General features: G+C 39.3%; 1 protein-coding gene across 2 annotated transcripts; it reads left to right on the plus strand.

Annotated features, from left to right (window-relative positions):
* The first annotated feature begins 79 nt into the window (after nucleotides 1-79).
* Nucleotides 80-25205, plus strand: LOC145489747 (myotubularin-related protein 13-like). 2 transcript variants are annotated; one of them, XM_081468786.1, is made up of 39 exons: nucleotides 80-229; nucleotides 353-432; nucleotides 2556-2891; nucleotides 3594-3813; nucleotides 3971-4103; nucleotides 4461-4572; nucleotides 5018-5131; nucleotides 5348-5422; nucleotides 5718-5831; nucleotides 6248-6298; nucleotides 7103-7180; nucleotides 7331-7429; nucleotides 7627-7926; nucleotides 8358-8507; nucleotides 9522-9590; nucleotides 9718-10071; nucleotides 10468-10636; nucleotides 10878-10946; nucleotides 11322-11504; nucleotides 11732-11805; nucleotides 12973-13171; nucleotides 13315-13448; nucleotides 13790-14325; nucleotides 14838-15103; nucleotides 15686-15873; nucleotides 16454-16501; nucleotides 16622-16741; nucleotides 17332-17436; nucleotides 17828-18010; nucleotides 18477-18722; nucleotides 19362-19511; nucleotides 19745-19918; nucleotides 20344-20424; nucleotides 20636-20765; nucleotides 20864-21000; nucleotides 21131-21241; nucleotides 21693-21789; nucleotides 21922-21959; nucleotides 22786-25205. In XM_081468786.1, the coding sequence occupies exons 1-39, from the start codon at nucleotides 172-174 to the stop codon at nucleotides 22876-22878; spliced, it is 5874 nt and encodes a 1957-aa protein (XP_081324912.1). In that variant the 5' UTR covers nucleotides 80-171; the 3' UTR covers nucleotides 22879-25205. The 2 variants fall into 2 exon arrangements, with proteins under 2 accessions (XP_081324912.1, XP_081324913.1); XM_081468787.1 differs by having other exon boundaries at nucleotides 356-432.
* The last annotated feature ends 477 nt before the right edge of the window (nucleotides 25206-25682 follow it).

Below are 25682 nucleotides of genomic sequence, written 5' to 3' on the forward strand. Positions count from 1 at the left end.
GATAATTCCCGTTTTCACGTCTAATGAGCGTCTGGCTATTGAACCCCTCGAGTACATTGCCACACCTTCTGAAGTCGAGGCTGTGGCGCATGCGTGCATCCGAATCCAAAATGGCGTCCAAAGGAAAGGGTGTATGGATATGGTCGCCTACATGACATTCCATCTCAAGAAATGTCCCGTCTTGCAGATTATTTTGTCGTTTGTGGAATAGACAGGGACTCAAAGAATGGTAAGAAGTCTTTTGATCGGCCTTAACTGCACGTCTTACTGAGAAGACTATTGTGCAAACATCGCACGCCTCTGGAAATTTCGGAGTTTCTTATGAAACCTGCTTTTCGTTGTTGAATTTTAGAAGAAGTTAAAGGGAGGGTGATACAACGGTTTCCAAGTAAAGACCGCAAAGATGCAACGTTTCCAGAAGGACTCGAACTGGTAAGTGCTATGAATTTTCGTTGAAAGCCGGTTGGTGTAATGTCTACGAGCGAGTGTTGTCTTTGCCCATGTAACATTGTAACACCGCTTCGCGAATTTTCCGTTGGGAACCCTTGCAGTTTTTGTAACACTCGAACACCACTTCAAGGCTGTCGTGTGATACCTCTGGTAATAAATAAGGGCAGCAAGAGAGGCTTTTGTTGAAAGACAATAATAAAACTGGTGCTTTTCAGGTCTTTAGTCACTGATCGCATGATGTTTAGACAAAGTTTGACTATGCATGGGTGGAATCTTCAGCAGGTATTCGTTCAGCAGACTGTTCAAGATTGAAATTTTTTTTTCTTCCATCACGTTACCGGAGAAGGCTTTAACTTTAATTTTGTAGTAACTATGAAGAGGATCATTTCATTGTACCGGTGAAGCTCAATATTGTTTGAACTAGCGCTAGACGCTCCGCTAAAGATCGATCGAATATTATTAAGCTCATTTCAACTTGTTTGCTGAACAATGTTGACGTTCTTAGAACTCGTACTCAATTTGTTGTTAGCGGCTGAATTTGGTTTATCGTCTAAGAATATAATTCCCTTTCTTACAGTCTCACAATTGTTTGTTGAATTCAATGTTTTACGTTGAATTATCCTGATGTTCTACCTCAAGCCTTACTAATTCTTCCTTCCCCGCTGTGTACGTATTTAAACGGACATTTTTATCCAGCGTTTAGCGTCCAGGCACAATATTTACTCGCTTTGTTTGCAGTTAATTAATCCTTCGTGAGCTCCTCGTGTTATGTTGAGCACGCTTTAAACTCTCGTCTCGACGGATCAAAAAGAATCGGTGCATTCCTGAAATTTCAGCTGATTGATTAAAACATGTTTGTTTATTTCTGTGCTGATTTGCAACGAACATGTATCGGTGAATGTCTGAAGCTGTCAGATTTGGCAGTTCAATTTCTATGCATATGCCAAGAGCTATGCTTCATCTCAAGGAGGTTTGGTAATGAAAGTGTTTTTGTTTTATTTTTGTTTTTTTCTTGGGTGATTTTTGTTTTTGCTTGCTCAGTGAGTGCTTGAGGAAGGAGTACTTCCAGAGGTGACTTTTAACCTCTTTCACATTAGAATTTCAGTCTGCACTTCCTAGTTGGCAAGGGGTCATGAAACCCAAACTTGGAATTTTGTCACAAATTTGTACTTTTTTTTCCCATAAAACTCACATTCTGCTAATCATTACGCTCTGCGGGATGTTTATACCACAAACTAAAGTGGCAGAAATAGTTATTGAATAATGTTGCAGAGATCTCTCATATTATGTTCAGGTAAATTATTTGTTTCACCCTTCGTTTCTTTTGGCCCTGAAAAGCCCCAGTGGGGAATTGGTCAATTAAGGTTATTTAATTAAATTTTTATTTTCTCTCTTTTACCGAAAGACAAAACTATTAAAATGGGAAAACTGTAATAGTTTGTCATTTGTTACATTAAGTAAATGTTTCAATCCAAGAGTAGCTTGGATTTTGTTTCAAATGAAAGCTACTTAATAAAAAACTCAAAATATGGGCTCAGAGAGATGTATGTGACTTCAGTGAAAACAGCTGCCAAGTGTTCAGCAGCTTATAATAACTTTTGTAAGTTAGCTGTGTGTCTGTCAGTCTGTGTTAAGTGGTTATGTTATTCATGTCAAATTTATGTCCACAAGGTTTCACAGAATTACATTTTATTCTTGAATGAATCGCCATAAGGTTTGCGTGTCGTGTGATGTTTGCTGCCAGGTAATAATGATGTTGTCACAGACATTGTTCACATGTTCACATTTGTGACACCTGAAGACAAAAATCTAGACTCCAAGTAATTATTGTTTCTTGTACTATCAATTACCCTGATTGAAATTAGGAAATTATTCCATTTGATTTTCAGACAGCATGAGAGTAGCAAAGAACTGAGCTTAACAACTGCTAGATAAGTGCAACTGCGACAAATTGTACCAGTCCCTTGCGTTATTGTGATGCTGTGAGCTCAGCATGCTTTAAGCATGTTATCTGAAAATCTTTGGAAATCAATGGAGTCTGTTATGAATTCATGATGCACTAAAATTAGGGATTAATCAGTAAGGTGACTTGATGTTTTCTTTAGTTTTGCCAACCTGGAGGATGGAATTATTCCTACTACTACAAACCACCGACATTCTTTGTTGCTGTTCTCACCGACATGGAAGGAGAACACCGATACTGTGCTTGCTTCACATTCTATGAAAAATGCATTCCAACTAAGTCCAAATCTAGAGCAGTAAAGTCAACAAGCCGGGAGGGATTTAAAGATGGCAGCCAGTCAGACTCGTCACTTTCAGACAAAAGATTTTCTGACGACATTCCTGGAATCTCTGTGAATTCTGAAGAGTTATCAGTGGACATGTTTGCCCCAAAATGCTTGTGTCTTGTATCAAGAGCAAGTTATTTTGACATCTTAAAGGTATAGTTAACATTTAGAAATAAGGAATATTTTTCATGTTTTGTTGGCATCACATGTATAGAAACATTCAGTGGAAGTCTGGGAGAAGGACATATTGTTGTGGGAAAGTGAACTATGGATTTTTTTCCACAGCTTTTTCAAGTTCTTCCATACTGTTGCACATCTCTGTAACTCAGTTTAGATAGGAATCCATCCATGTCACAAAAGTACATTTAATCACACCAATTATTATTCTTGCTGCAGTAAAAATGACGACATGGTCTGATAAACTAGTGCCAGTCTCATATCAGGAGAATCATGTCCAGTGTCCAGTCCTTTATTTTGTAGTATTCTGCTCTACATTTGATATAAACAGAGAGAAATTGTTTTCAGTATCTTTCCGAAAATACTGCATATTGGAAAAAAGAAATTACTTGTCTTGACTGACTAAATAGTAATAATCAAAATGTAAATTCTCTAAATGCATACACCATTCATGTGTCAATGGCTTATGGTAGAAACATAGGTTTATGCCTGCATTTTCGTGCAGGGTTTTTCTAGACACATTATTAACTTTCCCTTTGCTATCACAGCAATGGGTGAATGTGTCTTTTTAGGTAATGGACAGACTGATTGTGGTGTATAACGTAATTAAACACTGGCTATCATGAGCTGAATTACCGTAGGTGCCTATTTGGAAAATATTGTTTTTATTTACTGCAGAGCTGCCTGACAACCATCTATTGGTCATTCCTGTCTGGAAACAGCAAATCCTTGGAAGGACTGGTCGGCTGTATCTTGGGCTTTGTTCAGGTGCCACCGCCTGGTGGACCAAGGATGACATTTTCCATGGGTGCAGGCGATCGTCAGACTCTCTCGCCTCCTGCTTCTGAGACTCTTCCAGTGACTGGGAAATCAGTTTCCATCTTGTTTAACCAGTTGGGTGAGTTCTACATGTAATTTGTTCCTTTTGAGGGTCCAAGAGGGAGCAATTATTACTGCCAATTATATTTAAAATGTTAGAAAAATAGTACAAGTGAGTAGAGCCCCTGCTATAATGTAAATGTACTAAATATGCTTGTTTTCTTACCTCCTAACAGGAATCCACAACATGTTGTCTCTGTTTAGTGCTGTGCTGACAGAAAACAAAATCCTGTTTTATTCAAGCAGCTACTCTCAGTTAACCCATGCCACACAGTCCATGTTAGCATTGATGTATCCTCTGAAGTTCAGGTGAGTCATAATAGTGTTTGAAGGGATATTTGCATGCAGAATGTAAACTTTCAATGGCCGACAGCAGAACTCGTGTAGACTTGGATACAGTGAAAAAATCAGGAAGGCACATACTCAAGCAACAAAGACGCTTACTTCAAATCTTCGTGACTACCATGAATTGTACTGTCTCGTAATGTGCATTATCTTGTTGATTGCATAATACATGTATTTATGACGAACAAGAAAGCTTTGATTTCTTTTTCATGGTAAACAAAGGTTAGGTTACCCATTCAAATAACTGAAAAACTCTGGCAATAATATCCATTTACAGTGCATGGAATCCCTTTTCTAAAATGTCTTTTTGCATTTTGCCAGTTATGTGTTCATCCCGATACTGCCATCAGCATTACTTGAATTCTTAAGCGCACCTACACCATACATCATGGGGGTGCATGAAAGCTACAAAGATACCTTGGCACCTGATTTGGTGAGTGATACTACATACCATTCATGTTTTACACCTTTTAAGACATCAGTAGATATTTGCTCAAAAAATGTGTAATTAAAGTGGCCAGGAAATGAAAATGAGTCCTTCACTTGTAAACAAAAAGCTTGATGAACTTTAGCAAAGCTTTAATAGTAGTTTCTTTAAAATATCTCCATTTTGTGATGTGGATTTTTGCAAATAATTTTTGTCAAAGAGATCAGAGCCAATTATGAAAACACAAAAGTTGAATTTTTTCTATCCTAACTATCATTACATGTACAGGTAGTTGTGCATACTAGTGGACTTCTGCTATTTTGTTGAGCACTTTTAATAACAGTAACCTTTATGTTGATGTCACATTCTGTTGGTGTATAGGTGTGATCTGGCTTTCATACCTTACTGTCACATTATACGAAAAGTAGACTTCTTTGTGTTTACATTACAGGCTGATGTAATCCTTGTGGATATTGATGGAGGACATCTTTCTATTCCTGACTCCATAAACCTTCCCTATTTGCCTGAACCCTTCCTGAGTAGAGCAAGGCATGAACTAACCTTGGTGAGTCTTGAAACACATTTCAGTTTAGGACTTCAGCATTGACTAAGATGTTATTAGTGCTCATCATGCTGTTCTGTATTTAACACAAGTTACCTGTCTGAGTCGGACAGACAATGTTGACCTACACCCATATAATGTGTGTTGTAGTGTGCCAAGACATGGGTACTGATTATCATCATCTTTACATTGTCTGCTCCTCTGACTGTGTATTTCTAGGTGTTACATCCTCAACTCGTGACAGCTGATCATGCCTTCCAGTCGCCAACGTCACCATCTCTCCCAGTCCTCCAGGTTAGTAGCAACAAAATACAAGTAGTTAATAACCTTCACTCTGAAGATGACTTCTGTTCAGGTTTTTGAAACATCACTTGCTAACTGCAGTTCTTTTTAGAACTGGGCAATAACACCATGCAAACTATTTAATAGATTCTCCTATGTTGAAACCATTTACTGGGCAGTTAATCTGTCATTCCCAAGTTCTTATTGCTCTCGTACATTTCTAGATAAGTGTTTTGGTGGTAACTCTGAGAGTTGTAGGCATCCTTCAGCATGTTTAAAAACTCACTGACATTGTTTTATTTTGTAGGACAAGGAACTTCGTGCAGTGTTTATCAGGTTGCTTGCCCAGTTGTTATCTGGTTATCGATCATGTCTAAGATTGATTAGAATTCATCCCAAACCAGTCATAACATTTAACAAGGTCAGTGTTATAAAATAAACCAGGAATGTTAAGTAAGTAGCCTTAGTGTAAATGGTGACAGTGATTGTCAGTTACTGTGCATGTACCTGGTGCCCTTGGACAGTCTAGTGTACACCACATTGCTATCTTGTCTTGGCATCCATTATTATCGTTAAACCTGAGTGAGCAAGCATGATTCAGGGGCTGCAAAAGGTTTTCAGCTGTACTAAACTTCTTTATAAGAAAACCTTTCCTCTAAATGCTCAAACCAAGGAGGCAAAATCATCCTCACAGCCGGTCAGTTTGTCCAGTGCCCAGCCCTTAATGAAACCCCTGTTCAGATTGATGTTTCAATTTAGAATTTTTCATAGGTGGAGGTACATACAGACAGTACATATTATTCTACTTACTGAAATGGAAATTAAATTTTCTTGCAGGTTTCTTTCCTGGAGTTGAGGGGTATGGTTGGAGATGCATTCCTCTCTAAGGTAATTTTTCAGAGTTGTAAGACTGTGTTATTAATTGTAAATTCATGTGCATTTTTTTCTGCGAAAGCAGTCTTCATTCCCCTTGCCCTGTGACCAAGGAAAAAAGCGACCCTGGAATGTTCTGTTTGGAAGTCCGAAAATATCAGACTTCAAGTTGAATCGGCCATGCTTAGCTGACAAACACTTGGCTGAATCGAGTTGCTACTGTTTCACTTCCACTCAGTTCCTTTAGTCAAGTAAAACCAATCAAAATAGAGCCTGGAATAGAACTCGCAAGAGTTACTTGTTTTGTTAAGCTTGCACAGTAAGGAATGAAGACACAAGGAATGATTATTGTTGTAAAAGTTGAGCCCCCCTCCTTTCAAAGGCATTCTTGCAGTCATAGTGGCAAGTGTGTAATACCTGGAGGAACAATAATTGAGTGCAGAGAATCCAGCAGCCCAACTCTTTCTTATGGAATGCCTACTGTGTGCTCAAATATTCTTTACACATTTCCAAACAAACATTAGAACAAACACTCTTAGAACTCTTTAAAGTGTCTCCTTGGTTGGGGTACCTGGCTGCAGGACAGTCAAGGCTCTGCTAATGAATACTGGATATCCCAGAGGCAGACATCTGTTCCAAGCAGACACACAGTCATGGTCCCAGCCATGCACATCTTGAACCCTTGCATAAGCAGTCGTCTGTAACTAGGAATGACTACTTACACTTAGGAAATTTTTTCCTTAAAGCTATGAAGATTTTACATGGTATCTGGGGTCAGTATAGAGACACAAAATAATTGTAAAACTGTGTGTTTTTCAGGTCTTGGAGAGCATTTCATTTCTGTCATTTGTGGCTAATAGAGGTCCTCCATACAGAACTTGTGACCTCTTTGACCAAGTAATTGAATAAATTTATTAATTAATAGTTAAATATAAGTATCCTCAACACTGCTTTTTAGACTGTTGTTTTTAAATCATATTATTTTGCTTTGCTTGACCTTTTTGAAGAGCAAATGCTGTAAGTGTTGGTTGTTTCTTTTTTTTCTAGCTGTGTGTTGAGATTGACAGCATTCTGATCAATGAAGGAGGCAATGATGCTGAAGTACAAGCCAACATTCAACAACTTGCACAAAAGCTGTATGATAATGTAAGTTGAATCTGGCTCATTATGAAAAACAGTATCTTTAGTGGAATTATGTGATGGTTGTGTATAGTTTTATAATTCCTCATGCAAAATTTTCATCAAAAGTTCATTGACATTGTGAATTTTGTTATGGATTGTATGGATGTACTGGCCAGGGTTCTCTCACATTCAGTATTCTTTCAATCTTTTATCGTGTACAGGAACCTTCATGCGATGCTGCAGAAAACAATGCTCAGCCTGTGGTTTCTCCAGAAGAGGCTGAATTGTACAGTAAGATGGTCTTTCCCGCGCTGAAGGAGACAGATATAAGCCGTTATATCAACCAGCAGGAAAATATGGCATCAGATTACACAGTCAACCGTGCTGGACCCTGTGTTGTGCCATCAAATCCTATGTCCAGCCGACAGCAGCATTACATGTATATTCCAAGTCGGAAGCTTGAGGTGTTGAGGGACTGTGTGGATTACATCTTTGAAAACAAGATATCTGAGGCTAGAAAGGTATGTATGACAATTTATTATAGCATGCCGGATGTTGTGAAAAAAAAGAATGTAAATTGTATGGCAGTTATAACATCCCACAAGTTGGTAATAATTATTGTACCTTACAGCAAGCTGTATGGCACTGCTGTGACAGTCAGCTGGGGATTATTTCACACTACTGTATCACATTCTCCAAACGTCAAACCTAGTGTTGGAAAAATAAGTTTTGTCTTTGCTCTCCGGTTTTTATGTCCTTACAAAAACCTTTTTGTCATGCAGCTAATGTATCAGTTAACATCGTAATGTTACAATTTCTGTTGGAAATTGCATTCATTACAATATTACAGGAAGCACTTATGCCACTGAGACACAAGCCTCCTATGAATTACGTCTAGTTTTGTTGACCATGCAGTCTGTGAACTGAACACTGCCTTTATTCTCTCCAACAGACTCTTCCATCAGTGGTTAGAACACTAAAGTCCAAAGGAGCCCAGTTAGCTCTTTGTCATGAGCTATCTCTCAGAGCTAAACAACACAGATCAGTCCTGGAGCATGACCAGTTTGACTTGGTCGTCAGACTCTTGAACAGTGCTTTACAGGTTGGTTATTTACCCTGAAGAAGATGCTGTTCTATGTTCTCTACGAAAAAATGCACACTTGAGGTCAAGAAAAAACTACTGTTCTAAAGATGCACAAGCAGGATGCCAGTGCATTCAGCAGTTTTTTTTAGGCCTCAAAAATGCATTCTTTTATTACAAAACGTAGGAACAATGTCTTCTATTTGGTTTAGAATATAGTGTTGAAAAGCAAAAATATTTACATCTGAGAAGTGGCACTGCACTGGCAACACACCTCCGGGACATACATGTTCCATAATAGACCAATTTCAATATATTAAAATTCAGCCTGAAACAATAGACCTCAGCACGAGGCTTCGGGGAATAAACCCTACAAACTCTGCAGCTGTTCCCCGGAGCCTTGTGCTGAGGTTTATTGTTTTAGGCTGAATTTTAATATATCGAAATTGGTCTATTTCCAGCTGTACATCTATAAAAAATAATCCACACTGAGATCTAATAGTGGGTATACAGCAGCTATATTCTAATACATGATACACGTATGGTAGTATTGTTTTTGTTGTAATTAAAATTGTCATAGCATGCTTGCTTTTGATGTCAATTTTCTCAAGTGTTGGATGTCCATGGCAGGGGAAAATCCTAGGGAGAGATAGTGTCTCTAGATTGAGAAGTCTAAGTACAGACTTCAGTCTGGTCTTGCGTGGGGATGGGGGAAGGGGTTGGGGGGGGGGGGGCTGTCTTTGGTTTGATTTCCTTATTCAAGATTGTGTACTTTCACAGTGCCTCTCTCCACCTACATGTAGGAGTGTAGAAAAGTGCCGCTAAAATGTTGAGGGTAGCCTGTGGTTAACTTGCTTTCCGTACAAGAGTATATTATCCTTTCGGAGGGGGATAGAATACTCCTAGTAACTTGATACTACTGATACTGTAAGCACTAAAAGTGTCCTTTTATCCCAAGCATTAGAATAGACTACAATCTAAGAAAGTAAAATCTAAATTTAAAAGTTCTGATGGTAAGACTTTTCCTCTTTTCAGGATGATGCGAGTATGAGTAATACAGCTGTAGCTGCAGCATTGTTACCTCTAACTGCAACTTTCTGCAGAGTGAGTGATTCTGTTAATTTTTCTTTTTTTTTGCAACTGAAAATCATGGTTGGTCTGTTCATCAAAGCCCATGGACCTTACTATTGAAATTAACTGTTACTAACAATGATTTTGTTTGTATTTTCAGAAACTGAATGCTGGTGTTATCCAATTTGCTTACACTTGTGTTCAGGACCACCCAGTCTGGGAAAGACAACAGTTTTGGGAGGAGGCCTTTTACGCTGATGTTGAGTCTCAGATCCAGCAACTCTATGTGGATGAAGAAGCACCAAAGGCAAATGCAGAAGAGACTCTGGACAGAAAGGAGCAGCGAACATCTCGTAGCAGCTTGACGCCAGTAACAAAACATCGCAGCTTCACAAAGAGTAGAGATAACCTTTCCTTATCACCGAGAGACTCCGGGAGTTCAGGTGATGTTGAGCAGTCATCTCAAGCAGTCCAAAAGCCAGTTCCTAGTGCATTGAGCATTGCTGCTAAGCAGGTTCGTGGTTTTCCATTATTTCCATGCCCTTTGAGCTCTTGTTAGGAATGTACGTCAACTGTTTCTGTAAAATCCTGTAGGTCCACAGTCCTGGAAATGACAATCTGTTTTTGGACATTGTCTGACCAAATTTGTGAAAGTGTGTGACTGATTGAATTGCTGCATTTTTGTGGAACAAGGCATTTTAACATATTGTACTGGAAATGTCTGTAGAAAGAATTTGTGTTTAACTCAGTTGAAAATTTTGTCCCTCAAATGGTTGGACAGTAAGATTTTGAAACCCATGGAAAGTTGATTTCATGTTATTCTTGGCACCTTATATCATGTTCATTCCTCAACAGTAGTCTTTGTGACCTGCCTTTAGCATTGTATTTTTGTGCTGTTTTTACATTGCAGCTCAAGAAATGGCCCGATTACAGCAAGGAAGAAAAAGACTCCTTGATAAACAGCGAGGAGGGCATTGTGTACAGTCAGGCAATCCACTATGCTAATCGCATGGTGTACATGAGGATCCCTTTGGATGCTAGTGAGAAGATGCCAGCTCCCACCCCTGCAGCGACATTAGGTTAGGAGACAATATTAAACTATCTTCACTGTCCTCCATGTTGTCTGCAATCAGATGTTCTTTTGGTTATAGTGAATTTGTACATCACATGCGTTAGTTGCATTTTGCCTGATGTTTCAAATCTAGGCCTTATTCATAACCTTTCAGACCAAAATGATTTTTACATACTTTGTACCATTACAAATTGAATCTCTTGTATCATAGTCACTGATTGTATTGTTTTTGTTCTCATGCACTCTAGTGGATGGCGATGGTGACAGGTCTGTAAATGGTACATACACTGGAAGCATAGTCAATGGTGTGGCAGGGGGTAAGTATCATTTCTCACTGAGCTTGTTATTATGGTTTCCTGTCGGCAGATATTTATAAATCATTGACACGAGTGGCCAATAGCATAAGGAGTTGAACCCATCAGCATCTGTCTTTAGTTAGATACTCTGTCACTGAGCTACAGGGGAATCAAAGACAAATTCAAATTTCGGTAAAAGTCAAGTTGTTGACATTTAAAACAGTAAGGTGAACAAACAAACAAATGGCATACAGTTTCAAAGTGCTAGTGGGAGCTGCTGCTGGAGCATGTACTGGATGATCTGTTTGGACTGTGGAATGTTTCTTTTCATTTCAATGATCATCAAGATTTTATTGAATAAGACTAACTCTCTTCGTTTCTGTTACTTGTTTTCAGGAAGCAGTGAAGTCGGCAGCTGTATTACAGATAATGGAGGCTGGGAAATTTATATGGATGACGAAGATGGAGGAACTATTGCTGACCAAGTAACAAGATTTGTCAGTCGGTTTGTGGATCGTGTTGGCACAGAGGCAGGGATTAGTCAGGAACACCTCAAGTCTCTTTATACCATGATTCCAGGTCAGTTTGATCACCACAGGAGCCTCCTTAAACAATATTATTAAGCAGTGGTGGCACACTTGGGTACATGTCTGACTCCTACCATATCAGCATTGTAGCCTGGATTGTTTCCAGCTTGGAGTCATTTGTCTGAGGCTTTTTGTGTGAACTTGCATGAAACTAGCTGTGGTATATTTCAATGCAGCTGTAATATCTTAATGGTCATTGTTTTATTTGTTATCTAACAGGAGTGGTTGCCATGCACATTGAATCATTAGAGCCAGTTTATCGTGAGTACAAGAATCTGGCTCCTATTCAAAAGGTAAGTACTGGCTAGTAAATATAAATTTAAGAAATAGAAAATGTGTACCGTGTTTCTATCAAGTTTTAGTATAAATCTACTAGCATTCTATCACACATGCCTTGCTCTGATTGGCTACGCCACTCACTACCTATTCTGTGATAGATAGTGAGTAGCGTAGCAGTGTGCCCTTGTTAACAAAATGACGGCCGCTTTTTGGTGTTTTCGAAATGTCTGTGAAGATAAAGTTTTAAATACTGAAACAATTAGATTAATCGTTTGTGCCATCATTACATTAACAGTTCGTATAGTGTGAGCGGAAGTCATCTTCAGAGTCTTGACTCTGAAGATGACTTCCGCTCAGGTTGTCAAAACGTCAGTCACCAACAACAGTTCTTTTCAGAACTACACTCACCCGGACGATTACACTATACGAACTACTGATACTCCTGGGTTCAAACCATTTACTGTATTACATTAACAGCTCGTGCTAGTTCTGTGTTTCTATCAAGTTATAAAAACATGATTTTAAACCAATTAGCATGCATATTTCTTTGGGCTGTTTTCTAAAGGGGATTGACTTCCTTAATCGTTGTGGTAACAACAAACAGGCTTGGATGGGACTCATCACTAATATAACTGAATTTTATATCAACATCTTAACTTACCTTGCCTTAATTATTGTATAAATTTAGGCACTAGATAATTGTGGTTGTTGCTTTGAGAATTCACAAACCCATTTCCCGCAAAGAGAGAAAGAAATGCAGTTGTCTAGATTTTATCAGAAAACAAACACACAATGTATACACTTTCATCAGTCGTTCATTGTATCCCACACATTGCTGTTCACTTTTACCAAATCCTCCACTGCTTTTGGACCTTCTTCCACACTATTATTCACCTTAAAGTGGAAGTAACCATGTACTCTGGACATAACAAAATTCTACAGTGTAGCTTTGTAGCACTGTAAGAAATGTATGAGGACCTTAAAGGACAATTTAAGGTCTTGTCATCACAAACAGATAGGGGAGAAAAAACAAAACAACAACAACGAAGAAGCCACCATTTTTCGGGGTGATTATTTTTCGTTAATTTTATTGGTCAGGAATACTGAGTGGGTGTAGCAGTCACAGTTGCTGCTGCCCACCCCTACATGCTGTGACTGTCCCTGTTTGTCACTCACCGCAGGCCAAGATCATGAGACCAGCTCTGCTACAGGGGGAAGAGATGCTCAGTGATGGACTGCGTGCTTACCTCATACCTGACGGCAGGGAGCTTGGGAGGGGAGGAGAGGATCAGGGTGGACCTTGCCTGCTACCCGCAGATGGAGCTGTGTTCTTGACGAACTACAGAGTGATTTTCAAGGGCACTCCTGTAGATCCATTTGGTGAGTATAATGTAAATTAGAGCAGTTTTCTAAAGAGTAAAACTAAAATTAAAACACCTCAACATTTAAGTCAGATAGTAGTGTCTGAAATCATTTTAAGTTGGAGCATGTTTTTCATTTTGTTTTGTTGTTCTTTTGTTCAGCATCAGAGATGATCGTGACAAGAAGTTTCCCTGTGGGATCACTTATCAAAGAAAAGAAGATTGGAGTTCAATATCTACAGCACCTGGAACAGTGGCTTCATGAATGTATTCAGCTCCGATCAAGTACTTTCCAGGTAGGCAAGACATACATTGAACTAAGGTTAATGTGCCAGAGGCTTTATTTAGTGCATCAAAGGTACATTAAATGTGGTCAAGCCACATGTTGCACCTTTGTGCCTTCTGTGGTTGACTTACAGTGTACATGTACATGAAGTTGTTCTTGAAGAATTTTCTTGACGGTTCCATTATTGTTGCAGCCAACGAGATTGAAATACTTGTAAGGTACCCAATAGGTTATAGGTATTCAAAAACGTTTTTGGATCTGTTTATCCCACTCTGTGTCAAGTGTCAAGAATCGGCTTTATATCAGGCGTAAAATAGTTAAAATAATTTATTGGTGTTCTCATTCTGACAGATGTTAAAACTGGTTTTTGACGAGGAGGTTGACCAAGAATCCATTGAGACTTTTCGAAAGAAACTCCAGAAAAGACATGCACCAAACACAGTATTTGGTACTTTTGCTTTTTGTGGCAAAGGCATTGCAAGGACACCAACTTTTGTCATTCAAAAACACATGGAGAGACAAGGAACTCTCAAAAAAACGAAGAAGAAAATTGTATCTGCATCGAGGCACAAGGCTAGTAGCATTGCGCACATCAGGGGATCAATTCGCAAAAGAAGGCACCGGCACAATTTATCAGATGCAAGTAGTTTAGACCAGCAGAGATCACCCAGTGGTTCACTTACCACTGATGATGACGATTCTGTTCAGGATATAAATGACATTTCCCTTAAAGTTGAGCCTGTTGTTGTACATGGTGCAGAAAGGCTTAGCAAGTTGTCCTACTGTGGCGACTATTCACGTCTCAAACTCGGCAACATTGCCAAGGACTCTTCAATAGGTCCATGGAGAATATGCATGGTCAATGTCACATACACAGCATGTCGAAGGTGAGAATAAGATATTACTTTTCTGTGTCAACTGATGTAATTACTGCTTTTAAAAGTAATACAATATCAAATACATAGGACGATGTTTGACCACATTTCCAAAAGCCAGGAAGAGAGTTGAATATACGACATGTAGCAGCGTATTTTTGATGAACTTCGGGATGTTTCAATATGTGGTCAAACACAGTCTTGAGTGTTTGATATATCTTCTCAAATGAAATTAAAACTATGGAGAAAATGGAGAAATTAAATTTCAAAAATCCTTGCTAATTAAGATCAGATACCCAAACACCATCAAGGGCGTGATTTCCTTTGTTTTCACTTCATGGATATTATGTATGAGGTTTAGAGGCTTGATTCTTCAACTGCAACATAGCCAGTTTAAAGTGCTGTTATACTCATCCTAACTGCTTGTGCCACAATTGCCATGACAAATAACGTAATTGAAGTAAAGTTTTGTAATAAGTTCTGTTACTGAATTCAATTCTTCCTATGCCTTTTACACCTCACAGTTACCCTTCTGTGGTTGTGGTTCCACAAAGTATTTCAGATGACAGCATTCTCAGAATAGCAAAAAATCACCGCCAGGGAAGGTTCCCTGTGGCTGTGTGGAGGCACCAGCGCAACAAAGCGACACTGCTCAGGGCTGGCAGCATTGAAAGAAGTACAATTGGATCAATCATGCGACAGCACAAAACAGTAGGAGGCACCAGTGTAGCAAGTCATGCGATCTCTTCATCTGCATCTGTTGAGCAGGAGAAATACTTGGCTGCTGTTGGTAGGTTGGTTAGAGTTAAACAGAAATGTTGTGTTGAAGAAATACTGTTATCTAACACATGTTGATTTGTCCTTGAAACCATAATAAATGCTCAGAACCAGGTTGTTTAAAGCCTGATTAGGCTAACCCAGGATTAGCAAGTATTTTATTCTCAATTTTGTAACATTTCGGTGAGGTTTTCTGTTTGTATTGTTTGTCCTTCAGTTTCGAACTTGCTTTGAGTAATCTCAATATACACCGATTATAAGAGGTGAAAAACGATTAAACCTACAGTGTAGGTTAGTGTTGACCAGCTTTTGAATAACCTGGCCCAGATTTCTTGAAGAGATTCCAATATTTTACAGAATCTCAGTGAAATTGACTGCCCTGTCATGGTTTCATGTAATTTATCCATGTTAGAATCTATGTTCATCCTTTCCGTCATTAGCAATTTTAATTTCTTAATAGCTTTTTGTCATATTTTTAACACTGTTCTACAACGTTAATGATGGCCCACTCACCCAACAAGGTACAGTATCTTTAATGTTTACTGTGTAGCATAAATAACTGTTTTGAAATGTTATTTTTAAATTCCATTTTTAGTGGCAGCGACACCTCAAGGCAAAAACAAGCAAATTGCACGTGCCAACTCACTGCATCTTGGGGTGATACTTAGAGATGGCTATTTTGCAGATGATGTTGATTCTGGCCAGCTTGTAGACAGAACTATCATGAAGAAAGGCTGGGAGCCAGCGGCACTGTACATCTTTGGTGACAAGACCTTATTAAGAGTATGTTTCTGGTGTAACTATAAGCCAACAGTGGAAGGATACTGATTGCATTAGATATTTGTTCCTCCTTTAAACTGATCACCAATATATAACCACAATATTATGTAGCATCTTTATAAACTGATTGAAACCCTGATATTGATAGTGACACATAAAACTTTTTCTTTAATACATAATTATTCTGTTTTTAATGCGGGTCATTAAAATTGGGTTGAAATTAAAAATTAAAATTGCACTGAAACGACTGTTACTTACTGACTGGTGGCAAATCTAGAGTGAGGTAATCACTCAGGGGCAGATCTAGGGGGAGGGTGCAGGGGGTGCACACCGCCCTCTCCCCACCCTGAGATTAAGCTTTCTTCTTCGCATTCACTTTTAAAATTTGGTTACCTCACCAGTCAGTTATGCCATTCCTTAGTGGTCTACCCCCTCCTAAGAAAAATCCTGGATCCGCCCCTGTCAATTGACTCATGTTCTTTTGAGTGAAGCATTAATAAAACTACTGTACATAGTCAAAGTGCTAATCTTTTCCAAGCTTTTGCAGATGCACTCTTTGACTGTTTTTTTTTTTTTTACATAGCATGTTAAACAGGAGGCATACCCCAAATGTGAGTTTGTTCCAATTGAGGTGAGAAGCTGCAAACATTTGGTGCCTGAATTTTACATCTGTAGCATATTTGAGTGTGTATGCTGTCCATTGGTAACACTGATTTGGATTTGTTGAGTCTTTGCCATTCTGTCTCCTTAGCTTCCAGATATCCGAGCGGTAAGAGCAAGTTTCAAGAAGTTTCAGCGTGCCACCTGTCCCAGTACAGAGACAAACTTGAGCTTTATTCAGCAAGTAGAAGAATCAGAGTGGCTTCAACAGGTACATCTTCACTCATACACTGTACAGTAAAACTTGCACTTAAGAACTGACTGGCAAAATAGGTTCTTGTATTTTGGGGTAGCTATTGGCAATTTAGGCTAAGCAGTACTTAACAGGGTCTCAATTTCTATGAAGGAGGTATAGTTGATGATTACCAGAAAATAAATAAACTTGGGTTTGGTTCTTAAATATACAGTATTTATTCACAACTGTATTATGATAAGCATAAGACAAGTGATTACAGAATGACATGTAGTGTTGCCTCTATAACAAGAGTTTGTAATGAAACTGTAGCCCATGTATAAGAACCTGCTTGTTCATGTGTACCTAAACAGGTTCTTATATTTTTGGGTTTTAAAATAGCAAATTACTGCCAGCAGGTTGTGAAACCACTCAGTTCTTACATGCAGGTTTTTACTGTAATTTCTTGACAGCTAATTTACCTAGCCTCCCTTAACTCAGCTGTAGGAAGACATTTTACTGAAAACGATCCTAAATATCCTCACATTGAAAATAAGACTGTAGGATTGAATGAAAAGCAAGAAAAAGGAAGCTAAATATTGACTGTGACATTTGATTGTGATCCATAGTTATCAGCGATCATGACTGTTGCAAACTGTTTGGTTGACCTTATTGATATTCAAGGCTCATCTGTACTGGTCTGCTTTGAAGATGGCTGGGACACTACACCACAGGTAACTGCTCTTCAATAATACAGTGCTGAGGCTAACTTAAGCTAAAATTGATTTCTATGGTAGGGAGCAGGGACGGCGCAGTGGTGAGAGTGCTCACCTCCCACCAATGTGGCCCGGGTTTGATTCCAGCCCGGTGCCATATGTGGGTTGAGTTTGTTGTTGGTTCTCGCCTTGCTCTGAGGGTTTTTCTCTGGGGTCTCCGGTTTTCCTCCCTCCACAAAAACCAACACTCCAAATTCCAATTCAACTAGGGACCCACATGAAAACCAGCTAAGGCTGATGTGCTCTTTCTAAACATTGTAATTTATTGAACCTCCTCAGTGTAAAATGCTTTGGACATCAAAGATATTGACAGATTTTTGATCCCCACTGTTGTCTTTCATTCACTCAGGTGCTGTCTCTAGCAGAGATCATGCTTGATCCTCACTACCGAACCATTGATGGCTTCAAACTGTTGATTGAAAAGGAATGGCTCTCCTTTGGGCACAGGTTCACACACCGTGGCTGTCAAATCGCTTCAGCACAGGCCGGTTTCACGCCAATCTTCTTACAGTTTCTGGACTGTGTACATCAGGTATAAGTTGTGGTTTTTTTTGTATGTATTGGAGGTTTGTAAAGATCTTTATTTTTCAGACTACAGTTGTAACTCTTCTTGCGACCAGTCACATAAATGAGCATTAACTAGCAAGATTTCATTCTTGTAAGTTACCAGATGCAGTTTTGCCCACTTTTCCAAATCCTAGAATTGGTCACTTATAAGAGAGGCTGAGTGTCAGTCATACATAGCATATAAATGTTCTGAAAGGGAAGTAATTGTGATACAACTCTCTAAAATGGTATTCTTGTGTACCTAAGTTGACTAGCCGTTGCAGATGCTACCTACCATGGCCTACTATTATTTACAGGGAGATTTCTGTCTACAGTGCAGGCTAAAGTTGACTGGAGTAGTGTTAAAAACAAAAGAGCTGCTTCTTTTTAAACAGTGTCATTTAGATTGTTTCTTTTGTGCTCAAATTAAGTTTTTTTAAATTCTCTTTTAGATTATGCTTCAGTTCCCCCTGTCCTTTGAATTCAATGATCACTTTCTGAGCACCATCGCGTACCATCATGTGTCCATGAGGTTTCGCACTTTTCTGTTGGACTCAGAGCATGAAAGATCAGAGTCTGGCTGGATGGCAGAGGAGGATCACAAACCAAGAGGAAAATCACTGTGGGACTACATGGATTTACAGAAGAGCAAGTCACCTCTTTACAATAACTTCCTGTTTTCACCAAACCAGCACAAGGTATGCAAAGTGATGAATAACATTTTTTTTCCAAGGGGGAGGGGAGCTCTCATTACTAGGGGTTCAGTCTTGGTGCTGATCATGCAAACACCTTATTCCTGATGTTCAGTGTAAGCAAACCCTTTATTTAAGTATTCACTTCCCATGAAGTAGCCACTTCCCCCAAGTAGGCATCTTCCCTGAATGCACAGCAGCCCCACTAAACATGAGGACACATTGTAAGAGGACGTCTTCTGTAAAGAAGCACCTCACCTAACTGGACACTCTGTTGTGAGCCTGGCCAGACACCCCTGAAAACATCTAGTCTCACAGGTATTGATAATGAAAGAGAATCACACTACACCAGGGCTCGAAAAAAGTGCCAGCCAGTTTTTCAGGACAAGCAGATTTTCTTGCCAGGCAACCAGCCTTTTCATTTTCACTTGCTCAATGGGCAAGGGCCTTGGCATGTTGTTTGCATACTAACACAGTGGAGAAAACTAAGACTTGCCTAGGACCAGCAAAATTTTAGAGCTGCTTGGCTGAAGGTCATCTTGGAATCCAAGTGTTTCAGAGTCCAGAGCCACTCCAAAATCAATTCAGTGTGGCAGAACAGCATTTCAATTACTTTGAATTCAAAGATTCATCATTTGCTTGTAGGTTTTGAGGCCATTCTGCAAAGTGCCCAATCTGAAAGTGTGGAAGTACTATACAACAGAGAATCTGTCAACAGGCCCAACTTATGACCTTGAGCTTATCAATGATGTCACAACAACAACCGAAAATGAGCAAAGTGCTGATGGAAAACAGGTAGGCAGCTCTGTGTGTATTTTCTGGTGTCTTACTGTCTCCTAGACTGTTTAAACATGAATAAATGAAACCGGAGACCCAAAGTGGGTCATGTTGGTATGTGTACAAATTCTAGCAGTATGTTCTAGCAGACGAAGCTGCACTGACTTGCAAGTTAGAAAACCACAAATGAGCGCTGCATTTTTTAGTTTAAGACTAATCCTAGATGCCCTTTGCTTGTATTTCATGTACAGGAAACCTATGGAAGCTGCATGACAGGTTGCTATGGTGATGTGACACAGTTTAACAATGATGAGTGCTCATGGCTCCTGCAAGAGCTGTATAGATTGGAAGAGGAGGCTGATCAGAAACCCAAGAAATGGGAACAGCACTGGCACAAGCTCTCATACCCCTCCACAAAGAGAACAGTAAGAAATATTGACTTTCCTTACTGATTTAAATGCATTTCTTTCCTGAGAATTTAGGGGAAGATCGCCACGGTGTGCGCGTGTGAAAAAGTTTAGCCTAAATTTTTCAAGTTCGTCGTTTGTAATCAGTGTTAATCTTCTCCATCCTTAACCTTCCATGTTTCTTTATGATTTATTTTTATCTCTATGGTGTTTTCCTATCTTAGTAATAAAATACTCCATATATGGCCTCCTATGCAGACGCTCTTTGGGCTCGTCATGCAATCTTCCTCCCACATGGGAAAGGAAGATTGCGTGACGAGCCCAAAGAATGTGTGCGCAGGAGGCTACTTCGTATATGGTGTTCTCTAATGTTCAGTAGTGATGGCTTTTGCATTTTACAAGAATTAATAAGCTTCCTTGTCAATTGTTTTTCCTTTGTGTAGCATTTTCCTGTCAACACCAGGTGGTTCAGTAGTCAGCGACTGATGCTTCACAAGAGAAGCACAATGGAGGTTATTCTTAAGGTATAATTCCTAATAGCATCTTCCTTACTGTGGTACTCTTCTCTCACACTGACACAAAGTACTACTCAGGTCTATTTCCTGTTGGTCCTTGTAGTGTGCCTGTGGAAAATCAAAGTGTGCACTTCTGCGTGTTGTAACTGTTTGGTGTTTTTCATCACCAAACAACAGTTAAAATGATTAAAGTAATGTATATTTTTTGTTTTTGTTTCAGGGCAAGCTTCAGGTGGAGGAACGTGGAGCCCAAGGCTTCTCCCAGCCACACAACTTTGTCCCCCACTTGTTTGTTCCTCCGTCAAATTGTGACCATTGTTATCAGATGATCATTGGGATTTTAAACAGAGGTGACTTCTCAGTCTTATTAATAAATCAACGAATAATTTGTTTGATTGCCACACCTTTATGAGTGTAATGTAAGTCCAACTCTTGTCCATATTTACAGGCGCGAAGTGCACAGAGTGTGGTTACAACTGCCATGAACGATGCCAGCCCCAGGTCCCTTGGCAGTGTAAGAAGCGTGAACTTCCTGAGCAGCCTGGATCTGGTGTAACCAAGAGTACCTTGAGCCTGCCAAGCGAGGTTAGTAGTTGCTTTATAACTATTTTATCAGCCATTTTGTTTTGTTTATGAGGTAAATCATGAACTAACAAATATTGGTCTGCTATTTAGTTACTTATCTGCAATGTTATTTTAACTTTTTTTAACGCAGACTGACGCTGGACACACGAAGAAGCTCCATTGCGGCCATCTTTACAAGAGAGGGCATCTTTTACGCCAGTGGAAGGCCAGATGGTTTGTTCTGGACACGCAAAGAAATCAGGTGCTTAGGATTGTTCTTGTATGTTCACACACAGTGGTTTCATCCGCAGACTTGTATGCCTTAACTTTATATGCAGGTATGCTACAAATGGCTAGTTGATCTGTTGTCTTGAACATTGTAAGGTGGAACTGAGCAAAAGCCATGTCTTGAAGTCAGACTCTTACCCAGTCGCTACTTACGTGTTTTGAGGAGAAAAGATTGGAAACTAGGGTAGATTAAGGCACGCAGGGTGCCATGGGAACTCCCTGTGGGCTCCACTTGATCCAGACCGCTTTCTCTTTGAAACAATCCAATCTGACCTGTAGATAGCGACTGGGTACGAGTCTGTTTTGCAGTTGTCCTTGTATTCACCATAGTATAAAATTGCAAATAGCTCAAGACACCGAACCCCTTCAGCAATTTCTAGACGAAGCAGATGATAATTAAATTCGTATTTTATTTTCATATTTAGCTCCGGTACTATGATGGAGAACATGACGAACACTTGCAGGGCTACGTCGACCTTGGAGAGATGATCGCAGTTCAGGCTCTCAACAACGTTCCGCCTGGTAAGAAAATATACTCAGAGCAAACTTGTTTGTGTCCCTTATCTGGAGCCAGACCAAAGCTATGATTTTGCTTACAGCCATTTTCTTGAATAAAATGTTGACAAGAATAATAAACTCTCCATTTTATTTTAGGTGCACCTAAAGGTTCAGAGAAAGGAGCATTTTTTGATGTGAGTTCAAGAACCAGGTTTTTCACTTATTGTTGGCAAAAGATTCTAGTAAGATTTTGTCCTTCTTACCAGGCAGATTTTTTGCTGTTTTAGAACGTTTAGTCATTCGAAGATAATACAAAATGGAAACAATGTCTAGAGTAAGGGTGCTTATAATATTGTTCTTCAGGATTGATCTCTGAATATAAGCCAATGGGGTAAGTCTTGTGGTTAAGGCAGTGGCGAGCTTTTGGCCTCTGAGATCAGGGCGGGGGGCATAAGTCCACACTGGGCCAGGGGAGTTTGAAAGCGGAAGTTTCACTCTGAAAATGCATCAAACGTTTTCTGTCCACACTGCACCGGAGAAATTTCAAATCGCAACAATTACCGGTCATTTTGGAATTGTGTTTTAAGAGAACTCGGGCACTGACGGAAATCACATTATGATCGCGAAGTCATTATTTTCAAAAAGCTCCGTTTTCAAAATGTTTTCCGTCCACACTAAAAACAAAAAGCTGGCGTTTTCAAATTCCTCCTGTTTGAGGAGCGTTTTCGTTAAGGCTCCGTTGTCGGCCTGGATTAGTGTGGACGGCAGGCCTAACCATAGGAATACAGCTGCGTTTTCAAATTTCTCAGGTGTAGTGTACCCGGGGCCTAAACCAGTCTTTAATCTTTAATCGGTAAAAACATCAGGTAGAAAAAATTACATAATAATGACTAAAAATCCAAATCCAGTGGGGTAGTGGTGGTGGCAGATCATGAGGGTATAAGTTTGGGAAGAGGAGCTATTATCTTTTTGGAATTTTTTAGCGTTCTCACATTCAGGCTATTGTGCATTATTTTGCAGCTTCGAACAACAAAGCGGGTCTACAATCTCATGTGTCAAAGTCGCCGTGAAGCCGAAGTGTGGGTGGAAAAGCTGCAGAACATGAATGTGTAAAAATGTCCAGTTATTAATGGCTATCAATGCTGCAAATATTTCTTTATTCGATCTCCAAAATGAAGTATCTACTCACATCGATTGACAGCCAAGATACAGATGAACGACAGTTGAAGAAATTTGCAAGAGAACATTGAGTGGTAAAGCAATAGAAAACAGTTACCACGACAAGTTAGCAGAATTTTAAATTAAAAATTAGTGGCGTTTAAACTTCCTTTTTTCATTATTTGAAGTAGAACTGTTCTAGATGCCTCACCCACCTCTCTCCCAAGAGACATAGTGATGATGTAGCTCTTCAGATATGTCTCCGTGATTGGCTGTTAATCGCGCGCGTAATATCGTAACTAAGCAACAACCCATCACGTCATCACTATGGCCAGAATGTCGCGGCTCGAAACTCGAATGTCGGTATCGGGCCCGTTTCTCGAAAGCCCCGAAAACTTTTCGGGCCGGCAAAGCCATTTTTATTTCATCTGTATTTAAAAACGATAAGTGTATACGCCTGCAACCTCTTGTATGAAGGGAACCTCTATTCATTTTAAGATTATGCGAGTAAGACAGCTCTGCAATCATAAGGTTTGAGACTGTGCTATCATGGCTTTCCGGGTGCAAAAACCTTTAAGGACCTTCGAGAAAAGGGCCCCAGCTGGAGTGAAGAATAAAGCTCCTGAAGAAAGATGTCAGGTTTTTTTTCCATTAGCAGGCTGAAGGACGTCACATGGGAACATTCAGGGCAAGCATATTTGTTTTTATCTTAATTGTAAGTTGTACTTTTATACATTCGTCAGAAATGAAATGAATTGTCAATCTCCATCATTTTATTAGTTAATTTATGCAGGCTGTATTTTTCATGTACACAGCTGTGTTTGTCTTCATTTCATTTTTGATCTTGGTGTTCTCACGCCTGTAGCAATGACTAATTTAAAATTCATTTTAATCAGATTACGTGCAAGATGTACAGTTTTGTTGACAATCAGATAACATTTTACTGGTGTATTGTATGTAAAGATTGTTTTGGCATTTTTCGTTCTTGTGCTTTCGAAACGTTTGACATGCACAATGTTGTGACTGCTTCGGGAAACACACTCCATGATATTTTGTGTTTTGAATTCGTCTTCGAGATTTCGAAATGAAATGTTTTGTTTGGTTTCGAGATAAATTTAATACCACTGGTCGCAGTATGGCTTAAACTGATGACTGAGAGTACGTAGGTCAGAAATAGATTTTTTAGACTGTTAATGTAGTTAATGAAGCTTCATAAAATATAAATACCTAATGAATTTTTAATGTTGTGAGATATTTTAACTCAGATTACTTTAAGTTCATTATTTATGCCATTGTGGTATGCCTTCCACTAGCCGCTAGCAAATTCCATTTTGTTTCTCTTGCGTGGTGGCAGATTGCTATCTAGGTCGTTACTTCACTACCAAAGAGTTACAAAATGCAGTTTGCTTGCTTTTAACCCTTTTCCTCGTAGCGAAATCTTAGACGCAAACCTTTTGTCATGTAATCGGTTCCAGCTTTCGAGTCTGTGGATGAATCCTCAACGTGTGAGCAAAGTGGTCCAAGCTTTCAAGGATGTGAATGAAGCGTTACTGTGTTACCATTCAACTAAGAGTATTTGGGTTGCTTTTTCTCACCAACCGGTAAAAAGATCTTCTTTCGTAGCTGTAGGAGGGAAAGGGTTAAAACTAGTAATCATAATTTACTAGAAGAGTGTGTTCGAAATGAAACAGCCTCCTTTCATGCCTGATTATCCATGTTATCCTGTTGCACAATGTACTCTTAATTATATTTAAAACTAACATCGTTTCAACCAGTAATTGGGTTCACATGAGTATGCCTTATCTGTAACAGAAACCTTACCAAGCAGTAGGATTTCAAATCGCAGGCACTACGAGAGTGCCATCTCCAGATAAATGTTATTATGATGTTATTCGACAGCTGATAAATGGCTGTTGATGGGGCTCATTTCTTCTGCCCTGTTTCTCTTTGAAAAATTCTTGGAGTTGTTTTTCCCTTGACTTGTATTAGTCTACGGGTGACACTGAACGCTCTGATATGTGTATGTAGAAAAATTCATTTGCTGCAAGCTTTTTATAGTTTCAGACGTATGCAAGAATAATTGTACTGAAATAGTCGTTTTAGATTTGAATTTCTTCAGGAGAGTAGAAAGCTTCTCGACGGCATGGCTTTCGATTGCATTGCAGATGGTTCATGTAAAAAAGAATGGTAAATTATTTTTATTTCTTGGGAGTAATGTATTTTGTAAACTAGCAAATCTTTACTTTGCATTAGTCAGATTAATAAAGCCTGTAATAGTCTCACGTGCAGCTTGGTTGTTTTGTTCTGTTTGAATTTACGTCAGTTTTGCTATAAACCTGACACCAGTTGGTCAAAGAATGTAGAACTATCCAAGGGATAAAACCGCGGAAGAATCAATTTCGTTTCTAGAACCCTCGTTACCTTTAAGTAAGATGAGTATACAAACGGTAAGGTACCATATATGAAGTACTTACCCAAGGATAACGAGGGACCATGGCTAAAAACTTTAGAGGGATTACTTTGGGTACAAGGCCTCTATAGGAAGGACCTTAATCTTCTCTTGGTATGATTTGATCATCATCTCACTGTAGATATATCAGCATGGGCCAGGTCAGGCCTGATCGAGTTGCACTCGTAATGTGATACGAAATAGTGTAACCCTAAGCCCTGGGCTCATATAACTTCACAAGGGCTTATAAACCGGGAGAAGGAGCTTATATCTGGGGAGGCATATAAGCGGAATGAAAAAGATGTTTCGG

This window comes from Orbicella franksi, chromosome 6 (genome assembly GCF_964199315.1).
Source record: "Orbicella franksi chromosome 6, jaOrbFran1.1, whole genome shotgun sequence".
In the NCBI taxonomy this organism is placed as follows: domain Eukaryota; kingdom Metazoa; phylum Cnidaria; class Anthozoa; order Scleractinia; family Merulinidae; genus Orbicella; species Orbicella franksi.

Excerpts from the sequence above, each read along its gene's own strand:
- LOC145489747 (XM_081468786.1), top strand. The coding sequence starts at position 172 with ATGTCCCGTCTTGCAGATTATTTTGTCGTTTGTGGAATAGACAGGGAC. Across the intron at positions 5,132-5,347 it reads CAAGGCATGAACTAACCTTG|GTGTTACATCCTCAACTCGT; the intron begins GTGAGTCTTGAA and ends GTGTATTTCTAG. Across the intron at positions 21,790-21,921 it reads TCTCAACAACGTTCCGCCTG|GTGCACCTAAAGGTTCAGAG; the intron begins GTAAGAAAATAT and ends ATTTTATTTTAG.